The sequence below is a fragment of the Procambarus clarkii genome, chromosome 53, assembly GCF_040958095.1.
Source record: "Procambarus clarkii isolate CNS0578487 chromosome 53, FALCON_Pclarkii_2.0, whole genome shotgun sequence".
Classification (NCBI taxonomy): Eukaryota; Metazoa; Arthropoda; class Malacostraca; order Decapoda; family Cambaridae; genus Procambarus; species Procambarus clarkii.
The window spans coordinates 24,734,470-24,749,035 of NC_091202.1; the positions used below are offsets into that span (position 1 = coordinate 24,734,470).

Below are 14,566 nucleotides of genomic sequence, written 5' to 3' on the forward strand. Positions count from 1 at the left end.
TGTTCTTCGACTACCTAACCTACCTAACCTAACCTAACCTAACTTTTTCGGCTACCTAACCTAACCTTACTTATAAAGATAGGTTAGGTTAGGTAGGGTTGGTTAGGTTCGGTTATATATCTACGTTAATTTTAACTCCAATAAAAAAAAATTTACCTCATACATAATGAAATGGGTAGCTTTATCATTTCATAATAAAATAATTAGAGAAAATATATTATTTCAGGAAAACTTGGCTTATTAGGCAAATCGGGCGTTGCATAGTAGGCTGATAAGTGCGTTCTGGCTACTAGGTACGACATATATATATATATATATATATATATATATATATATATATATATAAGGAATAAGGAATATGACCCCGCGTCTGACTCGGACTAACCTGGTGTTATGGGCTTCATTCCGTGTATTGTGTTGTTGCTTGTTTTGTGTGTTTGCTGCTTGGTTTATGTATTTTTTGTTATTTAATGGTTTGTTGAATATGTTGTTGTGTTTGTGGTGTCTTCTGTAATGTGGGAGTTGTTCCGGGATATGTAGCCTCTGTTTAACGCAACAGTAAAATGTGTACTTGGATGAAAAAACGATTCTTCGCGGCAGGGGATCGTATTCCAGGGACCATAGGATTAAGGACTTGCCCGAAACGCTACGCGTACTAGTGGCTGTACAAGAATGTAACAACTCTTGTATATATCTCAAAAAAAAAAAAAAAAAAAAAAAAAAAAAAAAAAAAAAAAAAAAATATTAGTGGTGGTGTTAAGGGGCTCTTATATTGGATTGAATTTATGTAGGATGTCGTTGGTCTATAAAAATATTAAAGAAATGAAAAGAAATGCGATCTTAGTTAGAAATAATCTATGAAAAATGGGGAAAAATATGAAAATGGGTTTAAATGCCATCACAGAAAAATGGGAAAAAATATGAAAATGGGATTAAAAAGGCATCACAGAAAATGGGGAAAATATGAAAATGGGTTTAAATGTCATCACAGAAAATGGGAAAAAATATGAAAAAAGGAATAAAAATGCCATCACAGAAAACGGTGTTATTCAGGGAAGATGAAGGATGACGATACTGCACATGAGGGTTGACACAAGACTGCCCTTTAATTCCTATGGTATAATATAAAAAATGGGAATCAATATAAAAAATAGGGTTAAATGCACTATGATAGAAATTGATAGTGCATTTAACTTCCCTCATCAACTTCATCTTCCCTGAATTACTGAGGGAAGATGAAGACTGGCTGGCTGATGGTGTTATTGAGCGTTAAGGGGTGACTATGTCTGTACGGGGAACCCAGGTGACCAAATTTAGGGGTGACGGAAGGCCGGCCTTTTAATCCCCATAGATATATATCACGGACCGTAGACAGACCGTCGGAATCCACGGAAAAAACCACGACTCCCAGACCGTCTGTTGAAAAAAGCAAAACGGACGGTCTGTGAGTCCTCCTCCACTACTCTCAACCACAACCACTACCAGAGCCCAACCACCACCACGCCTCAACACCAACCACCACCACAACCACCATCAACAATACCACCATCACCACACCACCACCACTACGCCTCAACACCACCACGACCACCACTCCTCAACACCACCAGCCCCGGGAACAAGCCTCGTATGCATGAGGTCTGGTTATACAATTAGTTCATTCGGGTGAAACACCCCGCACAGTGACATGTGAGCAATTAACACAACAGTCAACAGTATATCAGCCGCTACTGTGCCGCTATCACCATATATCAGGCAGTCGTTAAGGAGCCACTACAGTGAACCCGGTGTAAGTAGTGTGGTGGATAGATGTATGAGTTGAGTATTGTGTACATCATGCTGGGACAGTGAGTTACTCGCTTTGTTGGTGGGTGGTTCAAGGCTTACCAACCAGTTTTTTTTTGTATTATTTGTGAAACAAAATTCATTACAATAAAAGCATACAATACAAAGGTACCGAAGCACCAATAGAAAACCGAGCTCCAGCTCCTCACCACCCAACAACAGAACACCAACATCCATAAATTTAACATAGAACAAAACAAGTACACCAGTCACAGCAAAATGCATAACTCAAATGAACACATAATGACAAAAGACACAGAATAAATGTCATAGAGCAAAGAACATAAATGAGAAAACATGAAACAGCAAAGATAAAGACATAATAACACACAATAAGAACCTGCACACGCCAGACGGCGCGCGCCCAATATAATACAGTAAAAGCCACACAGGACGCAAAAGAAACGTCATAAACAAAACTTACAAAATAAAAAAATAGCAAAACACACACCCAACCCACGGAACACCCGACACACACACACACACACACAGAACACCACAAGAACACAACAGTCGAACACACACAGGGAAAAACCACAGCACAGTATGAACAAAACACAAAACAAATAATAACACAAACGCCTAAACAAGGCGAGCCATACCATGGAAACAAACCATACACACAGCAGACACAGCAACAAGTATAAACGTTCAATGATCATATAATACAAGCACACACACCACACATATTTATCTGGAAACTCCCGCACCGGAACCCGCCAACAGTACGCCTCCCAAATAAGCTTGTCGCCACAGGACACTCCACTACCAGGAGACGCACAAGGCCGAGGCATCAGAACCGGCGCCACACAAACAAAACACTGAGCCCCCGGGACCCGTATAGTAGAGGAGCACCAGGTACGGAACCGGACGCACCCGGCCATCCACGGCGAGTGCCAAAGACTGCGACGCACTGAGCGTGACCCCAGGGAGGGTGCCGCACGAGGGGGTCGAGCTGTGACGTACTAGGGTTGCCACAGAGCCGCACCAAGAGTCACACGGGCCTGCACATCAGGGGGAACCACAGGGGACGCAGACGCGCCAGGGCCCCCACCACCGGGCACAGTAGCATAGATCCCGCGGCTCATATCCTTCTTTATTACCACCACGAGGTCACCATCACTAGAGGCAACCTCCCAAGGAGGAGAGCCAACAGCAGTAGGAGCCGGAGGCGGTGCAGGAGGCAGCACGTACAGCTCCCCCCAGTCTCACCATCAACCACATCGTCACACTCGGCAGCCCGCCCACGAGGGGGCTACTCACTCCCAGCCCTCCGGGAACGCTTGGACATGGGCCTTTGATCATCTGAACTGTCGCCCCCAGTAGGAGGCATCCTAGTAGAGCCCACGACCGGCCGCATCACACTGGGCAACACGCGAGCCGGAAAAACATCAGCCGCACCCACAGGGGGTATAGGCCCACACCCTTCAGGGGCCTCGTAGCCTGGTGGATAGCGCGCAGGACTCGTAATTCTGTGGCGCGGGTTCGATTCCCGCACGAGGCAGAAACAAATGGGCAAAGTTTCTTTCACCCTAAGTGCCCCTGTTACCTAGCAGTAAATAGGTACCTGGGAGTTAGTCAGCTGTCACGGGCTGCTTCCTGGGGTGTGTGTGTGTGTGTGTGTGTGTGTGTGTGGTGTGGTGTGGGAAAAAAAAAATAGTAAGTTAGTAGTTAGTTAGTAAACAGTTGATTGACAGTTGAGAGGCGGGCCGAAAGAGCAAAGCTCAACCCCCGCAAAAACACAACTAGTAAACACAGGAGCTGGAGACGGGGCCGGCGGGGCCGGTAGAGGCGAGGAGGAGTTGCGTGGTGACCACCGGCCAGGTCGGACGCTCCTGAGGTCTCTCCGCACTGGCTAGTGTTTACGTTGGGTGATTGCTTGTTTGCCCTGCTGGTGGTGGTTTGCCACTGACAGGGTGACGTTTGCCTTCGCCATGGGGTCATCTCGCCCTCCAGTGCAGAGGACATTGTCGGCTGGTCTAGCGTTTACGGTGCCGGTGGACCATCCATTGGTTGGTGTCGCCCTGGTGGACGTGCTTCATGTGCAGCTGTCGGACCTGGTGGGCGTCCAGCTGCTTCAGGGCAACCGTGCTGTGGTAAAGTTCCGCCTCCAGGCTGCCTTTCAGGTGTTTCTCGAGCGTTGTGAGGGGCGTGTTTACCCACTCCCTGATTCAGCTGGCTCAGTTAAGGTGGTGAATCTTAGTGTCACCTTGACGTCTGTGGCGGTGCATGGTGCCCCCTTCGAATTTCAGGACGACTTTTTAACCTCCTGTTTTGAGCGATTTGGGACCGTGTTAAGTGTTCGTTGGAACAAGGTCGTTGCCGGGCACTGTGTTGGTATGCTTGACGGCTCCCGCACCCTGACGATGTCGCTGAAGTGTAGTGTACCGTCGTCGATGTCCGTGTTGGGTTACACGCTCCGCTGCTTGTACCGGGGTCAACCGCGCACCTGTTATCGGTGTGGTCACGAGGGTCACCTGGCTGCGGCGTGCGACGTGGGTGCAACTGGTAGGGTGCATGTTTTTCGTGCAGAGGATTTCCCGCCCTTGTTACGTTCGGACGGTTCTGAGGATGGAGTAGGTGCTGTGCCTGAGGCGCCTGATTGCCTGTCTGCTGCTCCGCCTGTTGGGGCGAGTTCTACGGCGACACGTCAGGTGACTGCTATGGCCCCTGGGGTTGTTGAGCCGGTGTGTGTGGGTGTCGGGCCGTCGCCTGAGCTGCGTGTAGTGAAGGATGTCCCGGTGGAGGTCCATGTCCCGCCCCCGCCTGTGGATGTGATACCGGCTCCCGGGGACGCGGGTTCTGCTGTTTTAGAGGGGGTGCTTCGGCAGGGGGAGGTGCCTGCCGTGTCTGTGTGTGTTGGTGAGTGTAGTTCTGCTCTTTCCGTCCCTTTGCAGAAGCGTGCGCGTCGGTGTTCTGAGGCTGTTTCCCTGGATGATGTGGACAGTGTGGGTGATGTGGCCTCTGTGGACTCTTCGGACGGTGCGGGTGTGGCCTGTGTGGATGTAAAGATGGTGGCCGTGCCTGCGGCGGGGCCTGCTGGGCGTGGTGTGGTGAGGCCTGTCTCGAAGCGTTCACGGCGGGCTCGGAGTGTGTCTCCCCTTCGTGGTGTGCCTTGGGAGGAGGTGGGGGAGTATGGTAATCTGGCGCCCCCCGCCGAGAATGGTGGTGCTGTGAGGGGCTCCGACGTTGCTACCTGTGCCTCACCTCCTGCGTCTCCTGCTGTTGGATCTCCGCAGTGGGGGGTTGTCCCTGCTGATCGGGACCTCGTCGTGATGTTGCGGAAAGATGTGCGCCAGAGGGCCTCGGCTCCTGTGCCCGGTGGTGGGGTCGGTGCCGCGCCTGCGTCCCCTGCTGTATCCCCTCCTTCCTTGCTCCAGTCTGGGGATTGCCTAGTCCCGTCTGCTGGGGTCGTGCCCTGTGAGGGTCCGGAGTTGGGCCCTTATCGGGATGCCCGGGTGCTTCCGATCCCGTGGTGCTCGTCCACTATCTGGGTGTCGCGGGTGAAGGAGTTTGTGTATAGGGTGCCGGATAGGATGTCTCAGCCGAGGGCGCCGCCTGGTGGCCGGCTGCCCGCTGACCTGCGGGTGATATGGGAAGCGTACTGCTTGCGCTTTCCGATACACAAGTTTCCGGAGAAGTATTAGTTCCCGTCTTGCGCACGCTGCTAAGCCGTGCATGGATCAGCTGCCACCGTGATCACGACGCCCCGCCCCCCGGTGCGGGGAGTCTCCCTCTAACGTTCGCCTCTGTTTTCGTCGCCACTCCTCTCTCTACGGCCCATCACATCTACCGCTTTTGACTTTCTTCTCCTCCTGACCGTCAACGCGTCTCCTTACATCTGTCCTGGTGCAGTCATCGGGAGGGTTACCCCTTCATGCAAACTGCGCCTATTCTCAAGAAGAAGAGGCGAGGAAGCCGACGACGGGGGCGGGTCCGCAACCCCCATCACCCGGACACCCACACCACCAACCGCACTAACTGGAGCGGCACCCATCACCGCGGCCGTCCTCTCTCAAGGGATACCACCCACAACCCAGACATCCTCACGCTCGGGCAAGGGAGGAAAATCCGCTTCATGAAACACATTTACCTGATCATACATCCGAGTGTCGCAGGCAGCAGCCAAATGTCCAACGTGGCCGAATCATTATTAAAACACGTCCGAATCTGCCCACAGTAGGAGAAGCAGACCGTAAAGCCAGCAAGCGCGAGAGAAGACGGTACATTCCCATGAAGAACCATCTTAGCCGTTCTGTAACCTTTACTGAGTCCCTTGACGTCTCCGGTTGTGTATCTACAGGCACGAATAGAGTCAACACGACCATACCTGGCAAGAGCCCGACGGAGAAGATCCTCAGACATTTCAAACGGCGCATTCTTAATAGACACGTATGTGTACTCTACACTCAAATTCGTCACAGTCACAGAGCCAAGACCGTTGCTCAGCCCCACCACCTTGTCCTCATACTGGTCGAGAAACCTCCGGAACACGCCACTCTCGGCGAACTTCACAACTACTCTGTCGTCACGAACAACCTGTAGACCGACGAGATCCCCCACTTTCACGCCCATAACTGCAAACAGTGTTGCTGACGACGCCAATAGAGTGTTGCTGACGACGCCAATATCCACCCGACAGGTAAATGTCAGCCCAGCCGAGTCCTTCCTCCTTAGTGGCGGCACGTAAGTCCCCATACTGAGACTGAACAACAGTCACCCCGCAGTGGCAAACAACCACTGGTCAGGGCAACCAACAATCGCCCAATGTAAACACCAGCAGGGAGACCAGTGGGACGTCCGACCCGGCTGGTGGTTGCCACCACACCACCGACCAATGGTGGACTGTTTAGGTCACCACAATAGCTTCTCAACCAAGCAGCGAGTGTACTCTTAGTCTTCATCATAGTCCAAGACTAACATTAACTTGGTGTACATACAATGACAAGCTGGGTACACCTCCAGGTTTACACATTCCTGCTCTCTCTCTCTCTCTCTCTCTCTCTCTCTCTCTCTCTCTCTCTCTCTCTCTCTCTCTCTCTCTCTCTCTCTCTCTCTCTCTCTCTCTCTCTCTCTCATCATCACTTTCTTCTGTACCTCACTTTCTTAAGACCTACCTCTGGCACCTCCTTCGTGAATACAACTAAGATTTCTCTCTTCTTATTTTCTTTCTTTATCATTGTCTATTGTTCACACTGGCGGGTACAGGAGTACATGGATGGATCCATCCTGTACTCCTGTACCCGCCAATAGGTACAGGAGTACAGGAACGGCCTAATGTCAATAGACCATTCTCCCTCTTCGCCCTTACTTCATTACACACAGAAATCACAATAGCGTGGTGCATCAAATGAACAAGTCCACAAGCGCCGTGACGAGGATTCGAACCGATTCTGGCCAATTGGCATAGCTCGAGTGCAGGGGGGAGTTGTGTAAAACCCTGGTTTGTGTCTCGGAGAGGCTGCAGGATCCAGTAAGTTCAGTAGAACTTTGGTTTCAACTTCTTTACCATGTCGTAGCTCAGTCGATAAAGGCAGCGTCTGGGATGATCTCGGACGTAGGTTCGAATCCTCGTCACGGCCCTTGTGGATTTGTTCATTTACAGGAGTACATATTTACACAAGCGGGTACAGGAGTAGATAACATGTGATTCCTGTTAACAGGATTAAAGCTTCCCATTTACAGAGCCCCGCGCTGTACCCCTATTGGTTCTTTCCTGGAACACGACCTGGTTATGAACCTGGCACCCAATTACCGCTGGATGAACAGGAAAGGAACAGCTGACGAGGTGTGCCCAGTCAATCTTCTCTGTCATGTCTCGACCCCAAACGAGATCGATGGTGAGGTTCGATGACACTATACGTATAGTGAAGTGGTCCAAATGTCACCCTTCGCTGTGAACACTAGAAGGAAAGGGGGGGAGGGGGGTATGGGGGGAGGGGAAAGGGGGGGGGTATGGGGGGGAGAGGGGGGGGGGGCGTGAAGAATTCTAGGCACGAGAAAATTTCCATGATAAATGAGAGGAGAAATTTGAATATTTACAATTTATAACTTTCTTGTGAAAAAAAGTGTTTTTTTAATGCTTGTTAAAGTTTGGAGCGGGAAGTTAAATACGTTTGGCTGCTGATGACAATGTGGTGATTGTTAAGGCAAAAGTCTTTTGTGTTGGTGATTTGACGAGAATGTCTTGGGGGGGGGGGGTGGAGGGGGGATGAGGAGCTCCAGAGCTGTCTGAGGTGTGTCACCACCTTGTGACAAGGTGGTGGTGTTGGTAGGGGGGGGGGGGTTACAGCACCCAGGGGCCAGATTCACGAAGCAGTTACGCAAGCACTTACGAACGTGTACATCTTTCCTCAATCTTTGACGGCTTTGGTTACATTTATTAAACAGTTTACAAGCATGAAAACTTGCCAATCAACTGTTGTTATTGTTATAAACAGCCTCCTGGTGCTTCGGGGCTCATTAACTGTTTAATAATTGTAAACAAAGCCTTCAAAGATTGAGAAAAGATGGACAGGTTCGTAAGTGCTTGCGTAACTGCTTCGTGAATGAGGCCCTAAGACACCACCTAGAGGGATGCACCACAACTCATCACCACCACAACGTCAACACCTTCTTATTATGTGTCTTGAAGCACCTCTCTCACATATTTCCCGCCAGTGTTGTGAGGGCGACGTTGGGGCGGAGTGTGTGTAGATCTTCCCTCGGGTTGTTGAGTTTACCCTCAACCTTCCTCTGTTTATTCACGTTTTCTCTTGTGCCACGACTCTCCTGTTTAATTTTTTTTTATTGCTGGTTGATGCTGATGTGTGTGTGTGTGTGTGTGTGTGTGTGTGTGTGTGTGTGTGTGTGTGTGTGTGTGTGTGTGTGTGTGTGTGTGTGTGTGTGTGTGTGTGTGAGTGTGTGTGTGTGTGTGTTGAGTGTGTGTGTGTGTTGAGTGTGTGTGTGTGTGTTGAGTGTGTGTGTGTTGAGTGTGTGGGAGGCGAAGATTACACCGCCTGTCTGGACAACCGGTTAATGCATATTTGCCCAACAGATTATTCGCTCGAGTCTTAATCTGAAGCGTAAACATAACGTCTTGCTTTTACGACTTGTGTGAGTTACAGCGCAGACGTTATAGTTAAGGTGGCGGGCTGCCTCCTGGGGACAGGTAGCCTTGTGCCATATAACGCTCAGTACCCTACGACGGACAAGATACAGACTATTCATATAGGCCAGACCCGGACACTGATGCTGTGAGAGGTCACGGGAGATGTTACCATGGTGACCATGATGGTGGGAGATGTTACCATGGTGACCATGATGGTGGGAGATGTTACCATGGTTACCATCATGGTGGGAGATGTTACCATGGTGACCATCAAGGGGAGATGTTACCATGGTTACCATGATGGGGGAGATGTTACCATGGTGACCATGATGGGGGGAGATGTTACCATGGTGACCATGATGGGGGGAGATGTTACCATGGTGACCATGATGGGGGGAGATGTTACCATGGTGACCATGATGGGGGGAGATGTTACCATGGTGACCATCATGGGGGAGATGTTACCATGGTGACCATCATGGTGGGAGATGTTACCATGGTGACCATGATGGGGGGAGATGTTACCATGGTGACCATCATGGTGGGAGATGTTACCATGGTGACCATGATGGGGGGAGATGTTACCATGGTGACCATGATGGGGGGAGATGTTACCATGGTGACCATGATGGGGGGAGATGTTACCATGGTGACCATCATGGGGGAGATGTTACCATGGTGACCATCATGGTGGGAGATGTTACCATGGTGACCATGATGGGGGGAGATGTTACCATGGTGACCATCATGGGGGAGATGTTACCATGGTGACCATCATGGTGGGAGATGTTACCATGGTGACCATCATGTGAGGGATGGAGGCTGGTCCTCGTCCTGGGGTGACACACGGGCCGGGGTGACACACTGGCCGGGGTGACACACTGGCCGGGGTGACACACTGGCCGGGGTGACACACTGGCCGGGGTGACACACTGGCCGGGGTGACACACTGGCCGGGGTGACACATGGGCCGGGGTGACACACTGGCCGGGGTGACACACTGGCCGGGGTGAAACACTGGCCGGGGTGACACATGGGCCGGGGTGACACACGGGCCGGGGTGACACACTGGCCGGGGTGACACATGGGCCGAGGAGAGACACATGAGAGCCATAAACTCTCCCCAGGGGCGATAACTTCAACAAACCAAGTTTTCAATAAAAGTTGAAAACTTCAGATGCTTCCCGGGCTATTTTTTCCATTTTTTTATTATGGGTTTACAGCACACAATCTGCTTCAGGGTTCTCTACGCCTATACGGCCGCTCTCAAGGGCTCTCAACCGGTCACATCCAAGTTGTGTAATTATCTTGACGAAAATTAGGGCAGGAAGTAAATTAAGAGCAGCAAATATCTTCAAGACGATCTTGAAAGGCTTTTAAAATTGGCAAAATATTGGCAGATGCTGTTAACTGGTGAAGGTTGTGGGGTTGTGAGGCCGGGTGGTGGTGGTGGTGGTAGTTCACAACCTTCCCTACCCCTTCACCACCTTCCCTACCCTTCACCACCTTCCCTACCCTTCACCACCTTCCCTACCCTTCACCACCTTCCCTACCCTTCACCACCTTCCCTACCCTTCACCACCATCCCTACCCTTCACCACCTTCCCTACCCTTCACCACCATCCCTACCCTTCACCACCTTCCCTACCCTTCACCACCTTCCCTACCCTTCACCACCTTCACTACCCTTCACCACCATCACTACCCTTCACCACCTTCACTACCCTTCACCACCTTCCCTACCCCCCCCTCTCCTGTACACCTGTTCAGTCCCCGCATGATTGTAATGATTTCTATATAAGTTTTTACGAATAAAGTTCCTGAATCTGAATCTATAATTCAATGACTTTATTTATAGACATTTTACATTAATAGTTGGTTTATTGAACACAAATTTACAGTAAACTATTCACCTCAGAGTCATAATAATAGCATAACATCTAATCACTATAATTATGTACAGTATAATCAAGTTTTAGATTCTAAAACAACATTTATCATCGTGTGAGGAACCTCAGCGCCATCTATGAGCCAGGTTCCGAGTTGTTCCGGGGTTACTTAACACTTATAATAATAATGTTTCCCATCTTGTAGTCTGCTGTTCTAACAGGTGATGAGGTGCCGGTGCAACTTGCTCTAGCACAAGACAGCACATATATGACTTATTGTGTATAGTCACTATTTTGCTTATAAATAAGTACATATGTGACATATTCCAAGCCATATATTTTTTCAAGGCACTAACTTTTTCTCTCAGTTTTATTAAACAGAGTGAAAATAATTTGACAATATCCTTTGATATGACAATTTGATAATTTGACAATATCCTGAGTTACTTTACAATTTATTTAATTATTTCAGTTTTGTTTTATTATTTTTATAAAACTGTAATATCAATATAGGTATAGGTTCAGTACTAATTGTAATATCTTAACATACTAAGAAGGTTAGGTTAGGTCGGTGTTTTCTATTCAGCTTTTCAAGATAAACTCAAATATTCACAATAAATTAGTATGTCACACATGCACATATTCATAAGCAATATATTGACTATAAGCAAGTGCGAGAACGGGTTGCCCGGTGACTGGTGGCAGAGGCAGAGTGTGTGATGCAGGTCTCAGGTTGACCTTGGGACGCCCCTGCTGGAGAGTGGTAGCAATTGGGTTAATGGGACGCCTGATGACGTCACCGTAGTTCGTCACAGTACTGTAACAATTAGAAAGTCGAGAGATACAAGTTCAGAAACTTTGTAACAATACATCACAATAGTGGCTGAACTAAACAAACCATTTACACTATACAAGACCATCGTCACTGTAGCCATCTCCGCTACACACTATATTCAGCACTGTAACCATTTTCCTTACACATGGCCTTCATCACTGTAGCAATCTACACTACACTCGACCACCGTCTCTCTAATATATACAGTTTTCACTGTAACTCCCTTCCATCACATGGACTGGAAGTCGAAGCCGTCCGGACGTAAGCCGTCCGGTAGGAGGCCGTCCGGTAGGAAGCCGTCCGGTAGGAGGCCGTCCGGTAGGAAGCCGTCCGGTAGGAGGCCGTCCGGTAGGAAGCCGTCCGATAGGAGGCCGTCCGGTAGGAAGCCGTCCGGTAGGAGGCCGTCCGGTAGGAAGCCGTCCGGTAGGAGGCCGTCCGGTAGGAAGCCGTCCGGTAGGAGGCCGTCCGGTAGGAAGCCGTCCGGTAGGAAGCCGTCCAGTAGGAGGCCGTCCGGTAGGAAGCCGTGCGGTAGGAGGCCGTCCGGTAGGAAGCCGTCCGGTAGGAAGCCGTCCGGTAGGAGGCCGTCCGGTAGGAGGCCGTCCGGCAGGAAGCCGTCCGGCCGTAAGCCGTCCGGTAGGAGGCCGTCCGGACGTAAGCCGTCCGGTAGGAGGCCGTCCGGCAGGAAGCCGTCCGGCCGTAAGCCGTCCGGTAGGAGGCCGTCCGGACGTAAGCCGTCCGGTAGGAGGCCGTCCGGACGTAAGCCGTCCGGTAGGAGGCCGTCCGGTAGGAGGCCGTCCGGTAGGAGGCCGTCCGGTAGGAAGCCGTCCGGTAGGAGGCCGTCCGGTAGGAAGCCGTCCGGTAGGAGGCCGTCCGGTAGGAAGCCGTCCGGTAGGAAGCCGTCCGGCCGTAAGCCGTCCGGTAGGAAGCCGTCCGGCCGTAAGCCGTCCGGTAGGAGGCCGTCCGGCCGTAAGCCGTCCGGTAGGAGGCCGTCCGGCCGTAAGCCGTCCGGTAGGAAGCCGTCCGGCCGTAAGCCGTCCGGTAGGAAGCCGTCCGGCCGTAAGCCGTCCGGTAGGAAGCCGTCCGGCCGTAAGCCGTCCGGCCGTAAGCCGTGCGGTAGGAGGCCGTCCGGTAGGAAGCCGTCCGGTAGGAGGCCGTCCGGCCGTAAGCCGTCCGGTAGGAAGCCGTCCGGTAGGAGGCCGTCCGGCCGTAAGCCGTCCGGTAGGAAGCCGTCCGGCCGTAAGCCGTGCGGTAGGAGGCCGTCCGGCCGTAAGCCGTGCGGTAGGAGGCCGGTGTCAGCCCGGCGGTGCGACAGGTCGTCCTCTCCGGTGACTCCATAAACACAACAAAGTTTACACAACAAACACAACACGACAATAATTTCCGCGACGAGGAATATTTTCCGAGTCGTAAAACATTTCTTCCGCGCCACAAACTGTCGTGTGAAAGGCGGCACCAACAAGCTTGACCGAACCAACAAGCTTGACCGAACCAACAAGCTTGACCGAACCAACAAGCTTGACCGAACCAACAAGCTTGACCGAACCAACAAGCTTTGTGGCGGACTTTCAGCAAACAACCGCAGTTGTTGTTCACAATGATTTATTACCCTGATGGACGACATTGCCCAAAAGCTTTGGCCACTGTCGAAACTTAACCCGTTGGGGGGCGGAGGGGAAGGGGGAGGTGGGTTACAAGAACAACATCTTGTGTTGTTGTGTTGAACAACACCTGGTGTTGTTGAAGCAACAGCAGTAGAACTTGGTTCATCTGTCCCTCTCGTTCATATGTCCCTCCGTTCTACACGTTGTAAAACAATGTTATTCAGACATTCATAATCTTCGCAAGATCAGTGGTGCTGGGGACAAAGTTTGCTGGTGAATGTTGCAAGTTGTCATGATAGCTGGTGACAACTTGTAACTTCCACCCCATCATGGTGTGTGTGTGTGTGTGTGTGTGTGTGTGTGTGTGTGCGTGTGTGTTGTGTGTGTTGTGTGTGTGTGTGTGTGTGTGTGTATTCACCTAGCTGTGCTTGCCGGTTGAGCTCTGGATCTTTGGTCCCGCCTCTCAACTGCCAATCAACAGGTGTACAGGTTCCTGAGCCTATTGGGCTCTATCATATCTACACTTGAAACTGTGTATGGAGTCAGCCTCCACCACATCCCTGCCTAATGCATTCCACCTGTTAACTACTCTGACACTGAAAAAATTCTTTCTAATGTCTCTGTGGCTCATCTGGGTACTAAGTTTCCACCTGTGTCCCCTTGTTCGTGTCCCACCCGTGCTGAAGAGTTTGTCTTTGTCCACCCTGTCAATTCCCCTGAGAATTTTGTAGGTGGTTATCATGTCTCCCCTTACTCTTCTGTTTTCCAGGGATGTGAGGTTCAGTTCCTTTAGCCTTTTCTAGTAGCTCATTCCTCTCAGTTCCGGGACGAGCCTGGTGGCATACCGCTGAATCTTCTCTAACTTTGTCTTGTGTTTAACTAGGTATGGACTCCAGGCTGGAGCTGCATACTCCAGGATTGGTCTTACATAAGTGGTATACAGGGTTCTGAAAGGTTCCTTACACAAGTTTCTAAAGGCAGTTCTTATGTTTGCCAGTCTAGCATATGCCGCTGATGATATCCTTTTGATGTGGGCCTCTGGGGACAGGTTCGGTGTGATATCAACCCCCAGATCCTTCTCTCTATTTGACTCATTTTTTTCAGGATTTCACCTCCCAGGATTTCACCTCCCAGATGGTACCTTGTGGTCAGCCTCCTGCTCCCTTCGCCTAATTTCATCAAGTTACACTTTCCTGAGTTGAACTTTAGCAGCCATTTTCTAGACCATTCCTCCAGTTTATCCAGGTCATCCTGTAGTCTCTGTCTATCTTCATCCGTCTTGATTCTTCTCATAATTTTTGCATCA

The 14,566-nt window shown here is 50.6% G+C and overlaps 1 protein-coding gene across 1 annotated transcript; it reads right to left on the minus strand.

Annotated features, from left to right (window-relative positions):
- Nucleotides 1-11,888: 11,888 nt before the first annotated feature.
- Nucleotides 11,889-13,280, minus strand: LOC123767181 (glutamine-rich protein 2-like). The gene has a single exon (XM_045756753.2). It carries the CDS (start codon nt 13,278-13,280, stop codon nt 11,889-11,891), a length of 1,392 nt encoding a protein of 463 aa, XP_045612709.2.
- Nucleotides 13,281-14,566: the final 1,286 nt, after the last annotated feature.